Raw genomic sequence first — 22,621 nt, forward strand, 5'->3', positions numbered from 1 at the left:
GTGGGTGCTTTACAGGCCTGCATGTGTTTTTATGTGGATGTATCCAAGTTAGAGTTTAAACCGTTTGGTTCAGCAGTTTGCAAACACTTATGTCTATAACAATAAATCTCAATCGTTTTCTCTGTTTCGCTTCTACTTTACTGCACCATTTCCTGGAGAATGACTTAATTTTCATTTAATTTCACTTGACTGATACATTTAAACAATCAGATCCCTTAGATCCTCTGTAGAGATGGGTTTCTAAACAGTTAGCTTGTAGCGCACTAGCTCTCATCAGATCAGTCAAACATTTCATACATTCTATCACCAATGGACTTCTTCTTACAGTTCAGTTGCCATGGAAATCAAGCGTTTTATCACATCCTGAATCCCGTTTTGACAAGTTTTGAGAAAGCAGCTAAATAATCGTGATCAAATGAGTGTAACTGGTTAGCTGGACTTGCTGTAGTGGCCTGTGATCACAGAATGATAACACATTTGCAGGAGAATCTATGCAGCTGTTTTTTTTTTATACATTTTTATTACATATTGTTTAATACATAATTGCAAAGGATAAAAAAAAAATAAAAAATCAGTGTTGCAAATTCAATCTTAAATAAAAAGGTCTGATTTCAATAAGACTATTTCTCTCATGATTAGAAACTGTTGAGGCTAAATCAAATTGTGCTTCAGTAGATTTTTTATTTAAGTATGTGTACAATTGTGCAACTAGGTAGGAGGTACTTTTCTTTTACTTTTTTTCCAGACTGTAGAGGAGCTGAGCAGCTCCTTTAGTGAAAGACTCTTTGTAAAAAGGAGCGCCAGCGCAGGTCTCTCATCCTTGCTGCAATCACACTTTACAATGCAACACTATAACGGCTAGAACTTGTGCAACAACTAATGTGCAATCACTATTTAATATATACGCAAATACCTCATGCACCTTTTCCTCCTTTTGGCACATTCTTCTTTTTGACTATTTTGCTGATGTAATGAGTAAAATAACGAGAAGTCAATTAATCAAACAATTCCTTAGAAAACATTCCCCTCCAACAGATTTCCTTTTGTTAGCTGAACAAAGTAAAACAGAAAACATTTTGGAGGATTTTAATCATGGTACCCATAGACTAATTTTCACTTTACATTTACCCTCTTTAAACTTAGCCACTCCCTCCACCAAGAAATGTTCAGCAATCCAACATTAATGTACGTTTGTAAACATCGATTAAGAATCCCCTCCATCTTTGCTGATACAAACCAGGTTGGTGGTGTCACAATAGGGCTCAGCACTGAAATGCTGAAAGCCAGAATAAAGAGCGGGTTAAAATGTAAACTTTCAATGTGTGACAAAAGGAAGGACGTGACTGATAATGGAGAGACGCTGCTGCAGCAGAGCCAGATTTCTGGCAAATGAAGATGGAGACCATCTGTTTTTAAAGCTGCACAGAATGAAAACACATTTCCAAACGGGGAACGTGCCCGACTCTCTCCTTGGCTGATACACGCCTTACAAGTCCAGCTTCAGGACAATTCTGATCGACTTTAATCTTCTCTTAGCAAAACAGACAAGAAATGTGTTTAAGTGAGCAATTAAAACAGGGGTGGAATTTACTTTTACAGATTCTTCTTACGTGCATTTTTTGTCAAATCACTCAGCTTTGGAAGAATAAAACCCAATTGTAAATAACACAGTTGGATTATTTGGAGTGTTTTCCTGCAGCAGCTGTTATCTTAAGTAAGTGACACTGATGGCTGATATCAGAGGAGCCAAAGAAAACTTTCCCTGAGAACCAGTCGGTCACATTCTCAACATGTGACCCTCTGCTCTGCCATCCAGACCCACAGCCGACGGGAACATGAGGACAGCGTTCCTGGGCGGTGGCCTGGGTCCGGTGGAAAAAACTCCCACTGCCACCATCATTACCGATTCCCGACCCACAGCAAGAACGAAGGCCGGTACACAAAGGCGACGTTTGTCAGATCTCTGACATAACCCTCATGTGTGTACGAAGCGGCGGGAGCCTCCCTGTGCTGTCGCTGTCTCCTCTGAGAGGGCCTTGTTTTCAGAAGCAGATGATAAACGAGATTGGAGGGAGGGAAAAATTGGGGCAGTTATGTAACCAGGGTAGAGGAGATCGACCTCTGACACCATATCACTGCCAAACTGACAGGCAGAGACCGTTTGATTTTGTGAAAAAAAGGAAGGGGGGATGGACACAAAGATCAGATGAAAACCGTCTATTTAAGACTGCGCAGAAACTTAACATACAGTATTTGTGCCAAGAAGTGCATGAATATTTTTTATCATTTCCTGCCTTCAAAACCTAATAAAAACATTTTGCAGCATGACAGGTTTAATAATTTAGCTGTCAGCCTCAGTTTGGAATAAATCTGCACTAGATTTAGAAGAAGGGACCTTCCTATGAAAGGCTGTTTATACTTAATTATCCAGTTTACTCTGCTGCATTTCTTTGCTTTACTCATGTCAAATCAAACTGAACCAACTTTGTTTACTCTTAAAATCTATGAATCGCAGTTTGTCGATTAGTGAGGATTGAGAAGCTAAATATCTCTATTATAAGACTATAATCGTTTTAAGACTAACTATTAAAATATCCATGATAGAAGTCATCTTTATGACAAATTCTGCTTGGCTGCGTTTTTAAAAAGACCACAACGAACGCTAAGCTGTAGGTCATGTGTCTTTGCTGCGCGAGTATGGAATATAAACAATCCGTTAGGGATGCACGATATAATCGGCCCCCTATCGGTATCGGCCTGTATCGGCCTTAAAACTGAATATCGGACATCGGCCACCACACCGATATTTAACCCGATGTTTGATCAGCTTCTGAGTTTCTAAAGTCTAAAAAAAAAACACTTCTTCTTCTTCCTCAAAAACTTCTTTTTTACATACTTAAAAACTTCTAAAGATGAGGCAAAAAATATTGATACATTAAAATATCACAATATCTTCATTTGCTGATATATTGCCATTTAAAAACACCATATCAATCTCATTTACTAATGAAATATTGCGATATGTCATCGTTATGCTACGAAATCCCCCGAAAATTCATGAAATTTTGCCATATTTTTATATGTTGATATATTGACACGGTATGGATCTATTTTACTAACAAAATCTCACAAGAATTTGCAAAATATCACGAGAGTTTGTAACAGAACGATGAAATTTCACGAGATTTTGAAAGTAAAATAGATTGATACCGCGTTTTTAAAAATCAATTTGATATCAGCATATGAAAATATATTTGAGTATATTATTTTTCAAAGTGTCAGAAATGGATAACAAAACTGCTATTTTCAATGACTACTTATTTTTTGTCCAGCTTTAACATTGGTATCGATATCGGTTATCAGCTACATGAGTTTTAAAATATCCGCATATCGGATATCGGCCAAAATCCCAATATCGTGCATCCCTACAATCCGTACATCCAGAAAAAATGAATGGCTGAAATCTTTGCTCCAGAAAATAACTGACCGCTTAGGGAATCCAAAATCCAAACAGCCTACAGGTGCTGGTCATAAAATTAGAATATCATGAAAAAGTAGATTGATTTCAGTAATTCCATTTAAAAAGTGAAACTTGTATATTATATTCATACATTACATACAAACTCATATATTTCAGATGTTTATTTTGTTTAATTTTGATGATTACAAATGACAACAAATGAAAATCTCAAATTCATCATATCAGAAAATTAGAATATTGTGAAAAAGTTCAAAATTGATGGCCCCTGGTGCCACACTCTAATCAGCTAATTAACTCAAACCACCTGCAAAAGCCTTTAAATTGTCTTTCAGTCTAGTTCTATAGGCTACACAATCATGGGGAAGACTGCTGACTTGACAGTTGTCCAAAAGACGACCATCGACACCTTGCACAAGGAGGGCAAGACACAAAAGGTCATCGCTAAAGAGGCTGGCTGTTCACAGAGCTCAGTGTCCAAGCACATTAATAGAGAGGCGAAGGGAAGGAAAAGATGTGGTCGAAAAAAGTGTACAAGCAAGAGAGATAACCGCACCCTGGAGAGGATTGTGAAACAAAACCCATTCAAAAATGTGGGGGAGATTCACAAAGAGTGGACTGCAGCTGGAGTGAGTGCTTCAAGAACCACCACACACAGACGTATGAAAGACATGGGTTTCTGCTGTCGCATTCCTTGTGTCAAGCCACTCTTGAACCACAGACAGCGTCAGAAGCGTCTTGCCTGGGCTAAAGAGAAACAGGACTGGACTGCTGGTGAGTGGTCCAAAGTCATGTTCTCTGATGAAAGTAAATTTTTCATTTCCTTTGGAAATCAAGGTCCCAGAGTCTGGAGGAAAAGAAGAGAGGCACTTCATCCACGTTGCTTGAAGTCCAGTGTAAAGTTTCCACAGTCAGTGATGGTTTGGGGTGCCATGTCATCTGCTGGTGTTGGTCCATTGTGTTTTCTGAGGTCCAGGGTCAACGCAGCCACATACCAGGAAGTTTTAGAGCACTTCATGCTTCCTGCAGCTGACCAACTTTTTGGAGATGCAGATTTCATTTTCCAACAGGACTTGGTACCTGCACACAGTGCCAAAGCTACCAGTACCTGGTTGAAGGACCATGGTATCCCTGTTCTTAATTGGCCAGCAAACTCTCCTGACCTTAACCCCATAGAAAATCTATGGGGTATTGTGAAGAAGAAGATGCAATACACCAGACCCAACAATTCAGAAGAGCTAAAAGCCACTATTAGAGCAACCTGGGCTATCATAACACCTGAGCAGTGCCACAGACTGATCGACTCCATGCCACGCCGCATTGCTGCAGTAATACAGGCCAAAGGAGGCCCAACTAAATACTGAGTGCTGTACATGCTCATACTTTTCATGTTCATACTTTTCAGTTGGCCAACATTTCTATAAATCCTTTGTTTTTATTGGTCTTCAGTAATATTCTAATTTTCTGATATGATGAATTTGAGATTTTCATTTGTTGTCATTTGTAATCATCAAAATTAAACAAAATAAACATCTGAAATATATGAGTTTGTATGTAATGTATGAATATAATATACAAGTTTCACTTTTTAAATGGAATTACTGAAATCAATCTACTTTTTCATGATATTCTAATTTTATGACCAGCACCTGTATGCAAGCTGATGAAAGGCTGGATTATGGAAACATCTGCTCAGAAGAAATCTGATGAAAAACATCCTGATCTGCTTACATGGTCTCATCATTGGATGATAACAGACAACAAGGCTGAGCAAATCAAAGGAGGATGAGGAGGTTATACAGAAGGTCCCGTGAAGAACTTCCCCCTATAAACATCTGTTAGCTCAACCTGCCAGCTGCCCCATGCCCACCAGCTGAGGATAACGCTTCATGAAAGCAGATCAACCACAAACTGCTTCCCCCTCTTGGTTTCCACCATCCTCATGTCCACGAAGCCCTGACCTTATTTACCAACAAAACAAACTTCTTAACTTCCTCATGCTGAGATTAGCATCGCCAGAAATAAATGACTAAATGTTTAATTCATTCCAAACTAATTTTCCAGTCATTTTACAGGCATCATATTTTTCTGGCTCTTGATACAATTCATGTGCAGTTGGACCCAGTGGGTCAGCTTTCTGCCAAAAGAAGCAGAACAAACCCATTTCAAAGCAACGCAATCCCAGGAATCAGGAATTAAAGGGGAGGTAAGGAAAAGATACTAAAGCTGCAGATGCTAGGAACTGATCAGAGGAACATCTGAAGTAAAGGAGATGAAAAGCTTCAGAATGCCAGCTGAGAGTCATCGTCCCAATCTAGTTCATCTCAGAGGTTTAAAGCCAGTAAACACAGATCACACGAGCTGGGATGAGAGACTTGGTGCTGTGTTTAGTCTGGAAGTTCATGAGAGGTTCCAGCACAGGGACTCAGAGGGGTGCTTTAACATGACGGCAGCCTGCCATTAAACGTGACTCAGAGCCAAGAGTGTTCTTGGTTAGACAGCCAGAGCTGCAGAAACGGAACAACCTGCAAACCAAACCTAAACAGAACTTTTAGAGGAAGGAGGACTTCTTCAAAACAGACCATCCTGCCCAGAAGTTTATGTTTCTATGGGAATCTAATATTAATCCTGGATGGTGTTCAGATGAGGAAGAAAATGCACAAAAAGTACAGCTTTTCTTAGAGCAATAAGCAAGAGTAAAAAGCCTTCAAATAAATTCAGATTTTATTGCAGTGGAATATGATGGTAAGAAACAATAGACGTAATTGGTGGTGCTCCAAATATCTCCTATAAAATTATTATTTTTTTTTTATACATGCTTTAGTGTTTGAAGTAATCAAGTGTATTCCCGACTCCCACGGAGATGCGCAGTAAAAATGCCTACATGTGTAGCATTTGGCTGAAAAAACAAGCAGTTTACCAGCTGTAGGAAGTTTTTTCAAAGGTAATTTCACAGTCAGTGTCAGTCTGTGTATACATACTTGTATGTATAGTTTTTAGTGTTGCACCGATACCAGTATCGGGCAGGGCCCCGATCTAGCACTAAAATGGTGGTATCGTATCGGCGAGTACCAACAAATAGGGCACCGATACCATTTTGAGAGCCAAAACTATTGTCACCCATTCTAGGAAGGCAATAAAAACTTCTACTTGATTCACTTTGTATTAGTCTTTTTCCTGTTTCAGGTAGGCAGCAGCTTGACAAAGCCATGATGGCAATTATTTCACATCCAAGTAGTATGCAGTTCTTCATATACACACACTAGGGTTGTCAAAAGTATCGTTACTCAAAAAACAGGGTTTATACAGGAATTAATAACTCTAACTTAATGCTTTTTAATGCTCTTTTAATGCTCTTATAAATCATTTTAATGCCACCAACAGGTACCCGTCTACAGACTGCAGCCATGTCCCGAATTCCTCGTTTTACAGCCACTTTTGTTGAAATTAGTTTTTTTCCCCCCATTCTCTAGCTTTTTCTCCGACTCAAGCTTATTTTCTGAACATACGGCTTTGCGATCAACCGGAAGCAGTTCCACGCAAATATAACGCGATATAATATGTCTGACAAAATTGTTTTCATAAAACATTTTTTTAATAAAGCATTTTAAATGCCACAATAAACACATTTAATGAATTTTAATGTCAATAAAATAATTGAATTACTTTTAATGATTTTTAACGACCCACGGAAACCCTGAAAAAGTATCGAAACTAAAACGTTGTATCCGGATACGATACTCATTGTCAAAAGTATCGATACCACTGAAAAGTGTTATTTTCTCTCTTGAAGTCAAAGAACGAAGCAGATAAAAGTAGACCTGCGTCCAAACACCGTCAAACTCAGCTGACTCTATGCTGATGAGGATTCCCAGTCATCCAGGTCATAGTCATTCCGTAAAAGTTCAAAAAATATCCACTGGACTTGGCTTCCAAGATTTGAAGACGTTTCACCACCTCTCCAGGAAGCTTTCAAATGTGAATTGAGAAAGCCATTTGAATTGAGAAAGCTTCCTGGAGAGGTGGCGAAACGTCTTCAAATCTTGGAAACCAGTCCAGTGGATATTTTTTTTATTTTTACGGAACAGCTGACTCTACCATCCCTGTTTGACCAACATCGGATCAGGTTCCTATTTAACTATGGTGGGTTCCAAAAACGTATTAAGCAGCTACGACCTCAAAATACTGTTCCATTTTATTGTATTTATTTATTGTTTTTTTTATTTATTAATAAAAACATTTCTGAACATCAGTATTGAGTTGAAAATTTTAGTATTACTCGAGGCCCTTAGAAAAGTATTTCAGAAAACCTTTAACAAAGATCCTGAGATGGTACTTTTTTATTACCAAAAGATATTACTGGAAGAGGAAAAAATACCTTCTACAAATATTACTGATTGCAGCTCTTAAATGCATCACAGTTAAATGGTTGAAGCCTGACCCGCCAACATACAAAATGTGGATTGAAAAGGTCTCGCAAATCTATCATATAGAACAAATAACTTATTGGCTGAGGCTTAAGAAAGACATATTTGTTAATAGGTAGAAACCGGCTATGACCATATTAATGCAGTAAAACTTTTTTTTTTCATTGTATTCTATTTCATTTCTATTATACTTTTTTATCTTTACTTATTATTTTCTTATTAATTTTTGTTATTTCCATTAGTGCTGCTTATTTAATTACTAACTACATTTATGTTTGTAAGTTTATGTTTAACCATGTGAACTAACTCGTTGTATATACTTCAAAGTTTTGTTCTTTTTTAAGTATACAAAAGCAGCAGCCTGAATGTGGGCTTATATGTATATGTCTGTGTAAGTTGCAAAAATTTAAATAAAAACTAAGTGAAAATTTTAGTATCGTGACAACCCTACCACACACACACACACATCAATTTCAAATTTTGTTATCAGCTGATATTGCACAGCCAGGTATCGGGGCCAAAATAAATGGCATGGGCTAACACACTACATAGGTTTTTTTTTTTTCAAATCATCAGATTCTTGTTGTAAATAACAGCGAAAAGCAAAATATGAAATTAATGTTGCCTGTTATTTTACGAATTGTTGTGATTTTACTAGTGCAAAATCCCCAGAGTACATTTATATACATGTTTAAGCCAGAATGATTTGACATATAAATAGGACTTCCCTACGACTTTAAAGCATTGGGTTTGTTTTGGGTGTATGGTAATTAGTTTCTTTTTAAGGACGGGGGGTTTAGAAGGAAATGAAAGATTTTAAATAATCAAGTCTAAAATAATGCAAATAAAGAAGTTTAACAATATTTGAAAGCTTTTTTTTTTTTTTTCTGTACAACAGTGATGTTTTAAACAAAATGCCTCCCTAGATTTAATTAAAATACACCAAGAAAAAGTGGAGAGGATCTTTTTTTTTTTTTCCTTGTTTCTGGTGGGGATGTTATGAAACAATCTGATGAAATGCAACAGATTCAGGCAAAGATTTTTTTTTTTTATTTTAAGAAAAAAAATCTGAACTTAATCATGACCTGGTCCTGGTCGTGAAATTGGCCCAGAAGCTAGTGTGAACGCCATTTTAGGAAATTTGTATCAGTTAAAAGCACAAAATAAGCAGATTAGCACAAACATTAAATAAAAACCTTTAAGCTTAAGTGTGCAATTAATTTAGCTTCTCTATATGCATATAAAGCTGTTCTGAAAGTGTGTTTGTTAAGTACTTTTCAACTGCTTTAATCAAACATTTGAAATGCATTTCTCTGAGTGCTTAATTTAAATTTTCTTGTGTTTTCTCTTTTTTTTTTTTTTTACCTGGAAGAAGTAGCCACAAAGTCTCCGTCCAGCAGCCGCAGTTTGCAGAACAGAACCCCGTTGACAAAAGGCACAGCGGTCAGCTCCTCCAGGGTCAGCTGGGTTTGAAACTTGAATTTCTTCTTTTTCACGAAGAACGCCATTACTTCACAGTTTAAACTCACTTTAAAACTGAAGGCCAACCGAACAGAACTGTTTGTATAAAAAATGATTAAACTAAAAACAAACGGCCCACTCTTTAAATTGAGATTTCAGAGGAACTCCGCTGTTTCTTCTCCCTCAGACGTGATTGAACGCTGAACTCTGGAAACAAATCAAACGGTTGTTATTAACAAACCCCGGAGTGGAGAAAACACAAATAAATGCAGGTTGGTGAGGGGAAAAAAGCTCACCTGGATTCATTTCGACCTCTATGAAACACACCAGCAGAAGTTCGACAACAATTTAACGTCTGAAAAGACGGTCAGAACTGCTTTTCTTAGCGCTGCCTAGAACTCTGCCGTTAGCTTTAGCATCAAGCTAAAACCAAGTAGTTATCAGTTCCGGTTGGAATCTTTCAAAATAAATGCTCAATTTTAGTGCGCCAAATGATTCCTTACGTAACAAACCCTTTAACACAATATAAGATTACTGACATATTGTATATATAATTACATTTTTTATTAATTACTTTGATATCTCAAGTATTATCTTGTTATATATTTGTTTGACTTAATGACTTTAATAGTGTTAAAGCTATGTGGCTCTTGTTTCGGTTTGTAACTGATCTTTCTTGTTAACTTGATTAGAAAGATTTCATCGGGAAATTGGAAGTGAAACAGCGCCCCCGCGTGTTTAGTCAGAGTATTTTTCGTATAAATCACTTCTGCATACTGAGCAGGTGATTACAGCAGCAAAGGATTCCCCTTACTTGAAACAAAGGCAAGATATATACATACAAGATACAAATATATACATACAAAAAATTGTGATTGAAAGGTAATTGATATATCAAGTTATTGTTTGACATGGGATTTAGGTTTTGCAAAATGTTTCAGACTGACTAAAAGAGGTTTATGTTCAGATTTTGGTATTCTAAAGTTAAAAGAAAAACAAACTTTGGCAGTGAATTAATGACATACTTACAAAATAACAATTTCAGGCAGAGGGAACACAATTTCAAATCCTCTTTTTCACAAAGTAAAGGTTTTAAATCTAATACATTTTCAAACATCAGGTAAATTTAACCAGTTACTACCCACTTATGGCAGTGAGAAATTTGATGTACAAATGGTTTAAATAAGAAAAAAGTATTTTATTGTGAATCCTGATCATTTACTCTCTTCTTTAAGAATCACCCTAATAAAACTTGGAGCATAACTGTTTCCCCATTAGACTCATATCTTTAGTGTTTTACATGAATTCCAAAGAAGTGGGAACAATTATGAGGGATGACAGGCTGTTGGTATCACACTGACAAAAGTCCTCACTTCAAATCCCTTTCTAGATTAGTCCATCGCCTGAATTTTCAATTTTTATTACTGAATAATATGTTGAGTTTTAAGAGAAAAAGAAAATCCCAAAATAAGTGTTGGGTGGTTTTAATCAAGACCACATAAAAATATATTGTAGAATCCCTCCTTGATGTATTTCATTCTTCTGTGATCAGGGAAGGTTATGAGGGTTTGCATATATCCTTTTAATGCCAAATACAAACTTCTGAAGGTGCAGCAAATATTGTCTTTGCAAAGACTTTCAGCATCTCCTACTTCATACGGGAAAATTCCAGTAGCAGAAAATCAGAGCCCAGCACTGATCATAATCAGCAAAGGCATGGCTACTACCTTCATGAAACTGAGTTCAAGCTTAATTATTCCAGAAAATCCAGACTTAATCCCTTATCTCGGTTTGGTGAAATGGCTTCTGTTCTAAAATCATAAAGCAGATTAAGTTGCCTCAGGTTAACTGCTCTCTACTCAGAATAGGTTAATCCCACTTTCTGAATCAAGGCTCCAGGTGAACATGATGAGGGTCATCAGAGCAGCTGAGGCTCTGATATAAAGTCAGCTGCAGCAGCAGAGCAGTTACAGCACAAAGCTTTTCTCTCTCTGAGGTCATCATGGTGTTTCAGGGTGTTTTCATGTGAGTTGTTGGTTTTAATCTTTTATGGCTGAGATGTTTGTTCTTGTATTTTCTCAACAATCTTGTCTCAATAGGAGCTCCTGGATTGGCTTCCTGCTCCTCCATATTGCAGCATGTGTTCCTGTTCAACAAGGTGGGTGTGAATGTTCTTCCTGGATTTGGGTTTATATCTAGTAGCACCATATTTTAGTGTACAGCTTAAACTTCCTGGCTGCATAATGCTTTGACTGGGTGAGTTTTGTATTTTAACCCAGAAGCTTTGAACAGTGTGACTTGGCTTTTCTTTCTCTGCTCAGGTCAAATGGATGCAGGTTATTTCTATGGAAGCCGTGGCTCCAGGAGAGGTGGACCTGGGTCTGGTTCCGGTGCTGCTGCTGACCCGGGGTTTGGCAAAGTCCCTAGTTCTACTTTTGGTGCTGATGCAGGCTCCTCACCTGCACAAGATGATTCAGTCTCTACAATGATTGCTAACTTGCTCAGAATGGGACCCTCCAATAATGGCTTCCAGCAGTCTCTCCAGGCCTCTGCTTTCCAGCTTCCTCTGTCAGTGATTGCCCCCCGCCCTTTGTACCCTTATTCCTACGTCATCCATACCAGCAACGGCTACAAGCGAGCACGAAACAACCAGTTCAACTCCAAATATGTCCAGGATACATTTGATGATCAACCTGGAACACCACAGAACCCAGGGTCTGGGTCTAAAGGAGATCAGAAGGTTTAATGAGGTAAGGGCTGAATATTGTGAACTACATGAGAGCTGATTGTGGTACTGATGCTTCTGTCCTCTGCAGGTGAAACTGACTGGAGGCTTTGATCTTGGAGACTGAATCTTGAAAATAAACTTTTACAAACCCTCTTTTTCTGTCATTCCTTGTTTGAACCATTTGAAAACCTTTACTTTTGTTTTTAAAACTGTAGCGTTGGTGTCTGGCCAGTTTCTGGATTTAAAAATGGTTACCAAAACCACTAACATTTATACTTTTGCATGAAAACAGTCCCACCAAAACTATAAATGGACATTTTAAACGGTTTCATTTTACTGTTGGGGTTTCTTACCATGAAACCAACATGTAGGGTGAGCGTATGAGATATATTTTGGAATGGGCTAAATGCATATTAGCTCAAATCTATTTGAGCATCTGCCCCCTTAGCTCTTATGTTAAGCCTGAAGGTCAGCTAAAACATAAATGTTGACCTGTTGCACCTATTTACAGCCAACTTTTAATACCAATTGAAATGACCTTGGTAAGTGCAGTGAAATAAGGGGAAAATGTCTAAGTATTCTCAAATCAGTAACTGGTTCAGCTCTTGGTGGCAACTATGCAGCATCTTTGACCAGTGATGGTGGGAACTTTGACTTCACATAATTAAGGTCACACTCCATGTTGGCTGGTTACAAGCCTGACTAGGGTACTTCTGAAATATTTGAAGGACAAATGTAACTGGACAAATTTACTGCAGCAGCAATTTGAGGAAAAATACTAAAAATGTAGCAATGTTTTCAGATGAGTATCTGTTGGAAAGTGCTTTTAACAAATGTAAAGGAAATTATTTAATGGCGACACATTGTCAAGCTGGTCTCCAGATGTTTCTGCAACACTTGCATTGTTCAGAGGAAAAATGTGCCTGGAAAGGCTGAGCAAAGAACCAACTGTAGAGTATTGAGTCTTGTGGCATAATATAATTTTTAGCATATTCCAGCTGCAGTAAGGCAATTGGGAGGGCCCTGCAGAAGATAGTAAGGGGAGCTGAAAGGGAGTTGAACAAGGGGTGGGGAGAATTGATATAAAGCTTAGGCTCTGTTCGAAAACCTAGGACGGGTCCTCCAAGGACGCGGTCTACCTAGACTGGATCCTTCGAAGTCCTTGAAAATAAGGAGACCGGAAGAGTTTTGGCTGTAAATTCGAACAGGTCCACCCTTCGGCGGGTTTTACTAAGGAGACCGGAAGAGTTTTGGCTGTAAATTCGAACAGGTCCACCCTTCGGCGGGTTTTACCGCCGTATGCTCTGTTGCTTAGCAACCGTGAACGTTGACACACAAAGCAGGAAAAGAATGAATACAGAAGTTTTCAAAACTGTTTATTTCTTTTTTATTGTGAAGTGAACAAAGACTAGGCTACACTCACAAGAATCCAGAATGGAATAAATGTTCCAACCACCGGGAGCAGGAACAAATAAAATCAAATGTAATGATAGAAACCTTAGTCAGTTAAATAAAATAATAATCAAGTAATTTCGTTGCACCCCTGTGGAGCAATGACAATAAAGAATTCTGATTCTGAAAATGCTGTTGTCATTTTGCACATCTCTAATGCTGCTGCTATTTTCAAATATCCATTACTGTAAAAATGTCCAGCTGCATATTGGTTATTTATTCCCCAGTTTTATATTGTTAAAACACTTTACAGTATTTTATTGTTTATATTTTAACTCTTCCCTGTTATGTTATTCTTATACATTTTTCTAAGGTCCTCATTTGTGTGACCATTTTCAATAATCTTTCTGCTGCTGTAAATTTTCCCATTGTGGGGAAATAAAGGGATTTTCTATTCTATTCTATAAAAGGGGAAGAAAGATATAAGTAAATCTAAACAATATATTTATAAAACATATATCTGCAAAATCTCTAATATTCAACAACAAAAAATACGAAGTTAAGCATATTGTGCAAAATAGTAATAAAAAGATAAAAATCCTATCAGATTTATAGTCCCCACCCTGCAAATATATTAGAATCTGTCCTTAAATTACAGCCAAACCCATTTACACAGTAACAGATTAAAACCTTTAGATAGACCAAACATTACCGCCACATATCTGACTCAGTAACCATTAAAACAACTATTTTCATTAATTTCAGACGGAACTATTCACAGAGTTGTATTATATTAAACTGAACTTCCAATTTTCACCACTGTTCGGCGCCAAGTAACCTTTCCTCTGATCACAGCTTCCTTGGTCTCGCAATGAATCCTGGGATATCCAAGAATACCGAGGATACATCAGACCCGTCCTTCAAATCGGGCAAAAAGAAGGACGCATTTTAAGGCCGCATAACGAGGACTCTTGGAATCCGACCAGACCTCGGCACCACGCTATGACGTAATCAGCCTTCGAATCCGGTCTTCTAAGGATGCGTCCTAGGTTTTCGAACAGAGCCGTAGTGCCTGATTTAAAGATTTACTTTTTACTGTAATGCTACATATTTTGAGCAATTTAACCCCAAATGTGTTTTCTCCATTAATTGTAGAAGATAAAGAAACAAGGTCTTAGTTCCATAGGTCAAAAGATACAGTGGAAATTATTAAAATTATTTGATTTGATTCTGTCAGTTTGTGGGTAACTCAATGCTGCCCTCTGCTGGGTTTTTTTTTTCCCCCATCACCTTTATCCTCCTGAGACCCAGAAGAAAAACACTAGTTTGGTTTTTTGTGCTGTTTTTTTTTTTTTTTTTTTTTTTTTTTTTTATAGTTTAGGTGCTGAAGCTGAAAGAAACATGCAAAAACGTATTTTATGATTTTTTTTTTTTAGATTTTTTTTTCTCTTGCACTGGACATTGGGACTTGCCTGTTAAACATTACTAAATGTAATCGAGTAATTAACAGGGTTTCTTCACAATATATATATATATATATATATATATATATATATATATATATATATATATATATATATATATATATATATATATATATATATATATATATTTTTTTTTTTTTTTTATATAATTTACCTGGATTAAATTCAAACTGCTTATGTGCCTACCCGGTGCCTGAGAGAGTGGTCCTTAATCTAGTTAACATGAAGTCACATCTGTATGATTGCAATTTCTGATTTCCCAGATAACCGCTGGTCTTATTTATGGAGACCAAAGGGGCTGTGGAGGAGGCCATACGAGACTCTGAGTGATGGAGACACTGAAAGAATTCGTCAGTGATGTTCATCATTTGCCTTTAACTCGGACCAGGATAACTCTTGATTATACTTAATGGTGATATATATGTTTGATTTATTTTGATGAAAATCATGGAAACATTTCGCTCCAGACTCACTAAGATCAAGTTTTATGCCACTTTTGCTTTGATATAGATAGAAAGACTCGGAACCTGATTGGCTTAAAGGTTCTTAAATTAGTTGGTAATAATTGTCAGATTCAAAACAGGGTTTCTGGCTCAGATTGGCTGAGAGTGCATGGGATTTCCCTGGGGTCACCCCTGTTTTTTACTACCTGTTAGAGAAGGTAGGGTTTTCTAGTGGAGAACGGCCCGGCCTGTCCTGTGACGTCCCCTACTGTGACTAAATGATTGGTAAATTTTGATTGATGCTTTATCCATGATGAGCGGTCACATTTATGAGGCCTCCTGGTGGGAGTGAGAGTAGATGAATTTGGCCTGATTAGATTTATAGGCTTGGGTTACCTAGTCTAAGGTGAATTAAAATAATGTGCGCATAGGAAACTGAAACAGCCTTCCTTTCATTAGATGAAACCCAAATTGTAGTTAAATGCTTAAACTGTGGTCTTGAGTGACATTTGGTCTGTAGTTTTGATTGTGATTACTTTTGATCCCTAATTAATGATACATCATCAGGGGGACTGTTGTTTATTTATTCCATGATTCTATGGTGTTGAAAGAAATAGCGTTTAAAGTTTTCTTCCATGATTAATATCCTGGTCATGAACAGACATTAATGGGTTTGTTTAAAGGTGATATTGAAAACGTCACATTTTCAGGAGGAATTGTTAGGACAATAATCATTGAAGATATGTGAGTTTATCACACCCTGGTATGGGCTGCCTGTTGCGCATCAGAACCGAGAGTTTAATTTAATCAGGACAGTTCCTCTGTCTGGATATACAGTTATAATCTTCATTTTGCACGTGGCAAAGATTTTGAAATGGAATGAAAGCGGCGTCCTATTTTGATAAGGCTGGAGCCATGGATGTCTAATCATGTGCTAATGTGTATGATGTAAAATCTGATGATGCATACTGGAGATTTATAAAATGCCTTTTTAACTGTTAATCGGGGCCACTTCCTGAGAGGTGAGCCCGGAGGTGAGCAGCTGCCTTCTGTAATTCTAAGCAATTTCTCTGATCTGAGTAGGATTACAATTTCTTTCAGAATCTGTTGTCATGTCTCCTGGTTATTTAATATATTAAAGTTATGAAGTGCTATTTAAAGAGCTTGTGATCTCTTTTCAGGAAAACGAACTAGAGATAGAGCATCAAGGGCTTACACAGAGCCTATCTTTAACAGTAGAGATGTTTGTAGCAAACAGATCAAAGATGTGTCTGCCACAAACTGGATGACATCGCTGTAGGTTAAAGCTCACCTAGCAGTCGCACAAACAAACATCAACCATGTTTTTGTTGTACTCGGCTCCAACAGTGGGTCTGAGCACATCTAATGGTTTCTGGCCAATCATTTCAGATGTGCCTCTGCTATAATATTGAACCTTTTTACCATCTGATATCTTAGATTTTGGCAGATATTCTGTTTCCAATCATTAGTCCTTATTGCCACAAACTGTGTTTTCAACATAAATACTTTGATCAGGGTAACGTATCAAAGATCCTCTTGGAAAAGATTGTGCACTCTGACTTCATTCCAGCAAATCCACCGCCACAGAGCAGTGAATGATTTTCTGTGTCTGAAATGCAGAAATGATTTCAGACCGGTGTGATTTGGTTTTCTCTGTATCTTCAGGACAGCGGCATGTGAAGGAAAATACCTGCACATGTCAAGGAAACTTTTGAAATGTCATGAGAAAGAAAAAGTTAATCAGTCATTTTTCCTATCTACTGGTTTGGAGTGCATCAACAAATCAGATCATTTCATCTTAAATTCAGGTTATTCAGGCTGTAGAGGTCGCAAACTAGCATGGGCCCACATCTGAGAAAAGTGAAGTAAGTTGTAACTGTCTTGTCGAAAGAACTTGCATTATTGTCATTAACTTATATCCAATCACTAATTTACAATCTCAAAAATATTTCCCCCAAATTTTAAGATTTATATAATTTTATTAGATTAAAAAATCCCTTTACTTTCTTTTAGAACATTTGAACATAAATCCATTAAATAAGTATTCATTAAGCACATTGATTAGTTTAATAAAGCTTATTCTTTCTAAAAACATTATCAGGTTTATGGAATTAGAAATAATAAAGTATAATAAGTTAAAATAAATACCGACTGTATTTATTTCAAATACATGAAGTTTAGTGTTTGAACTGCATAATAATCTGGTTCCTTTTATGTAATTGAAGCAATAAACTATTTGGCCTTTAAAACTTTTAGGCCTCACTCAGCCTTCGTTAAAAAATATTCAAAATTAGTCACTAGCAGGTCCAACTGTCCTCTACAAACTATGTTTAATTTAATTTCCATTTTGATCACGATGACCGATGTGTTACTACCTTCATGAAACTGAATTCAGACTTAATTATTCCAGAAAATCCAGACTTAATCCCTTATCTTGGTTTGGTGAAATGGCTTCCGTTCTAAAATCATAAAGCAGATTAAGTTGCCTCAGGTTAACTGCTCTCTACTCAGAATAGGTTAATCCCACTTTCTGAATCAAGGCTCCAGGTGAACATGATGAGGGTCATCAGAGCAGCTGAGGCTCTGATATAAAGTCAGCTGCAGCAGCAGAGCAGTTACAGCACAAAGCTTTTCTCTCTCTGAGGTCATCATGGTGTTTCAGGGTGTTTTCATGTGAGTTGTTGGTTTTAATCTTTTATGGCTGAGATGTTTGTTCTTGTATTTTCTCAACAATCTTGTCTCAATAGGAGCTCCTGGATTGGCTTCCTGCTCCTCCATATTGCAGCATGTGTTCCTGTTCAACAAGGTGGGTGTGAATGTTCTTCCTGGATTTGGGTTTATATCTAGTAGCACCATATTTTAGTGTACAGCTTAAACTTCCTGGCTGCATAATGCTTTGACTGGGTGAGTTTTGTATTTTAACCCAGAAGCTTTGAACAGTGTGACTTGGCTTTCCTTTCTCTGCTCAGGTCAAATGGATGCAGGTTATTTCTATGGAAGCCGTGGCTCCAGGAGAGGTGGACCTGGGTCTGGTTCCGGTGCTGCTGCTGACCCGGGGTTTGGCAAAGTCCCTAGTTCTACTTTTGGTCCCTTCTCTGGTGTTGGTGCTGATGCAGGTTCATCACCTGCACAAGATGATCCAATTGGTACAATGATTGATGACTTGCTCAGAATGGGACCCTCCAATAGTGGCTTCCAGCAGTCTCTCCAGGCCTCTGCTTTCCAGCTTCCTCTGTCAGTGATTGCCCCCCCCCCTTTGTACCCTTATTCCTACGTCATCCATACCAGCAACGGCTACAAGCGAGCACGAAACAACCAGTTCAACTCCAAATATGTCCAGGGTACATTTGATGATCAACCTGGAACACCACAGAACCCGGGGTCTGGGTCTAAAGGAGATCAGAAAGTTTAATGAGGTAAGGGCTGAATATTGTGAACTACATGAGAGCTGATTGTGGTACTGATGCTTCTGTCCTCTGCAGGTGAAACTGACTGGAGGCTTTGACCTTGGAGACTGAATCTTGAAAATAAACTTGAACAAACCTTTTCTGTCCTTAGTTGTTTCAAACGTTAACCTTTACGTTTGTTTTAAAACCGTGTAGCTTTAGTGTCTGGCCTGTTTCTGGATTTAGAAACTTTGACCGAAACTGCACTTTTATACTTTTGCATTAAAACACTCCCACCACCAAAACTAGGAATGGTTACATTATACTTGGGTTTCTTACCATGAAACCAACCTGTAAGGTTAGTGTATGAGACATATTTAGGTTATTTCAGAATGGGCTAATGCATGATATTTATGCTTTGCCTGTAATTTGTATTTGAGCATCTGCTCTCTTGGCTCTACTGTTTAGCCTGAAGGTCAGACATGGTCTATAAATGATCTAATTCAGCTAAAGAATCATTTAAAGGTTTTTGGTTCTTAAGCAAATCATATAATATATTATTTGGCCGAATGTTTTTACCTCATGGATTCGCATTGTGAATTGGTCTGAAAACATTCCAATTTCTTTAAAATTAGTGATAAGCTAATTTGATCAGATCCCAAATTCTTCCAGATAAACTTTGGTTTCAAACACAAAATCCATCTTAAACTGTAATGTTTTTCAACTGTTTTCCCCTTCCTCTTTGTACATAGTAGTTTAGTGTTACTAGTCTTAGCTGAGAGTGTTAAACTGAAATATGTTTGACTTGGAGCTAAATGATTTTTGTTAAACTCATATTTTGAACAGAAGTTGTGGTGAATTTATTCCATAAATGTACAGAAATAACTGTTTGACCATGATTAGTGCTCGAATCACTCTTTCATCTATTCTAACACTCAGGACTGTCTGATTAAGATATTTTACCACCCCTACTGGGGAGGGCAATAAATATCTTAAAGTATCAAACATAAATTCCCAGCTGGCTGGGAATAGAATTTAACATAAAATCACAACATAGCAATCCTTTCAGATGAGTATCTGTTGGAAGGTGCTTTTCTTTTACAAATGTAAAGCAAAAACTTATTTGATGGTGACAAATTGTCAAGCTGGTCACCAGATGTTTCTGCAACACATGCAGCAGCATTGTTCACAGAAGAAAAATGTGCCTGGCAAAGCCCCAATTGTAGAAAAGTGAGTCTTATGACATAGAATATATTTTTTAGCATATTTCATCTTAGTCCAGCTGCAGCACTGCAATTAGGGGGGCCCTGCAGAAGAAAGTGAGGGGAGCTGAAAGGGTTTTGAAAAAAGGGTGGGGAGAACTGATATGAAGCTTACTGCCTGATTTAAAGATTATTGACTTTCAACTGTAATTCTACATATTTTGAGCAGTTTTACCCTAAACGTTTTTTCTCCATTAATTGTAGAATATAAAGAAACACGGTCTTGGTTCAATAGGACCACAAAAGAAATACTGGAATTAAAACAAATGATTTGGATTCAATCACAGCTCCACTTTTCTTTGGGTAACTCAATGCTGCCCTCTGCTGGTGTATCTTTTCATTACCCTCATCCTCTTGAGACACAATACATATTGCTAGTTTGATTTGAAAAAATAAAAAAAAATAAAATAGATATATAGTTTAGGAAATGAAGCTGGAAAAAAACACACAATACAAAAATATTTTTTTTTTTTTGTATTGTATTGTCTCTTGCACTGGACACCGGGACTTCCAAAAAAGAGAGAAAAGAAATCCACAGGACTTTGTTTCCAAGTTTGAAGACGTCTGGGTTCCCATCCAGGAGGCTTTTTCAATTCAAAATGTCGGAAATGGGGTTGAGTTCTAGGCTATATAGAGTAACTAACTGTAAAAAGCCTCAAACTCAACGCTATTTCTGACATCTACATCTTCAAACTTGGGAACAAAGTCCAGTGGTTACTTTCTAACTTTTTTGGAATGACTATTACCTGGATGACTAAGAATCATCACCAGGACATTGGGACTTGCTTGTTGAACTTTACTAAAAGCAAGTAACAAAAATAATTTCTTTACAATGTTTTTTTTTTTTAACCATTGTTATAAAAATAATTGACCTAAATTACATTCAAAATCCTGATGTGCCTACCCTGTGCCTGAGAGGTCGGTCCTCAATCTAGTTATTAACATGAAGTCATATCTGTATGATTGCATTTTCTGATTTTTCCAGATACCCGCTTGTCTTATTTAATAGAGATGCTTGTAACAAACAGGTCAAAGAGGTGTTTGGCACAAACTGGATGACATTGCTGTAGGTTAAAGCTCACCTAGCAGTCGCACAAATAAACTTCAACCATGTTTTTGTTGTACTTAGCTCCAACAGTTGGTCTGAGCACATCTAATGGTTTCTGGCCAATCATTTCAGATGTGCCTCTGCTATAATATTGAACCTTTTTACCATCTGATATCTTAGATTTTGGCAGATATTCTGTTTCCAATCATTAGTCCTTATTGCCACAAACTGTGTTTTCAACATAAATACTTTGATCAGGGTAACATATCAAAGATCCTCTTGGAAAAGATTGTGCACTCTGACTTCATTCCAGCAAATCCACCGCCACAGAGCAGTGAATGATTTTCTGTGTCTGGAATGCAGAAATGATTTCAGACCGGTGTGATTTGGTTTTCTCTGTATCTTCAGGACAGCGGCATGTGAAGGAAAATACCTGCACATGTCAAGGAAACTTTTGAAATGTCATGAGAAAGAAAAAGTTAATCAGTCATTTTTCCTATCTACTGGTTTGGAGTGCATCAACAAATCAGATCATTTCATCTTAAATTCAGGTTATTCAGGCTGTAGAGGTCGCAAACTAGCATGGGCCCACATCTGAGAAAAGTGAAGTAAGTTGTAACTGTCTTGTCGAAAGAACTTGCATTATTGTCATTAACTTATATCCAATCACTAATTTACAATCTCAAAAATATTTCCCCCAAATTTTAAGATTTATATAATTTTATTAGATTAAAAAATCCCTTTACTTTCTTTTAGAACATTTGAACATAAATCCATTAAATAAGTATTCATTAAGCACATTGATTAGTTTAATAAAGCTTATTCTTTCTAAAAACATTATCAGGTTTATGGAATTAGAAATAATAAAGTATAATAAGTTAAAATAAATAACGACTGTATTTATTTCAAATACATGAAGTTTAGTGTTTGAACTGCATAATAATCTGGTTCCTTTTATGTAATTGAAGCAATAAACTATTTGGCCTTTAAAACTTTTAGGCCTCACTCAGCCTTCGTTAAAAAATATTCAAAATTAGTCACTAGCAGGTCCAACTGTCCTCTACAAACTATGTTTAATTTAATTTCCATTTTGATCACGATGACCGATGTGTTACTACCTTCATGAAACTGAATTCAGACTTAATTATTCCAGAAAATCCAGACTTAATCCCTTATCTCGGTTTGGTGAAATGGCTTCTGTTCTAAAATCATAAAGCAGATAAAGTTGCCTCAGGTTAACTGCTCTCTACTCAGAATAGGTTAATCCCACTTTCTGAATCAAGGCTCCAGGTGAACATGATGAGGGTCATCAGAGCAGCTGAGGCTCTGATATAAAGTCAGCTGCAGCAGCAGAGCAGTTACAGCACAAAGCTTTTCTCTCTCTGAGGTCATCATGGTGTTTCAGGGTGTTTTCATGTGAGTTGTTGGTTTTAATCTTTTATGGCTGAGATGTTTGTTCTTGTATTTTCTCAACAATCTTGTCTCAATAGG

The 22,621-nt window shown here is 37.2% G+C and overlaps 1 protein-coding gene across 1 annotated transcript in view; it reads right to left on the reverse strand.

Annotated features, from left to right (window-relative positions):
• The window catches only part of fam102aa (family with sequence similarity 102 member Aa), a 32,386-nt gene extending 22,591 nt beyond the window's left edge, over positions 1-9,795 (reverse strand). Inside the window, exons 1-2 of the mRNA XM_038306516.1 lie at positions 9,663-9,795; positions 9,271-9,573 (exon numbers count right to left, since the gene is read on the reverse strand). Coding sequence (XP_038162444.1) covers positions 9,271-9,413 — 143 coding nt within the window. The 5' untranslated portion in view covers positions 9,414-9,573; positions 9,663-9,795. The remainder of the gene's footprint in view (positions 1-9,270; positions 9,574-9,662) is intronic.
• Positions 9,796-22,621: the final 12,826 nt, after the last annotated feature.

This window comes from Cyprinodon tularosa, unplaced genomic scaffold (assembly GCF_016077235.1).
Source record: "Cyprinodon tularosa strain WSP-4 unplaced genomic scaffold, ASM1607723v1 ctg583, whole genome shotgun sequence".
NCBI lineage: Eukaryota > Metazoa > Chordata > Actinopteri > Cyprinodontiformes > Cyprinodontidae > Cyprinodon > Cyprinodon tularosa.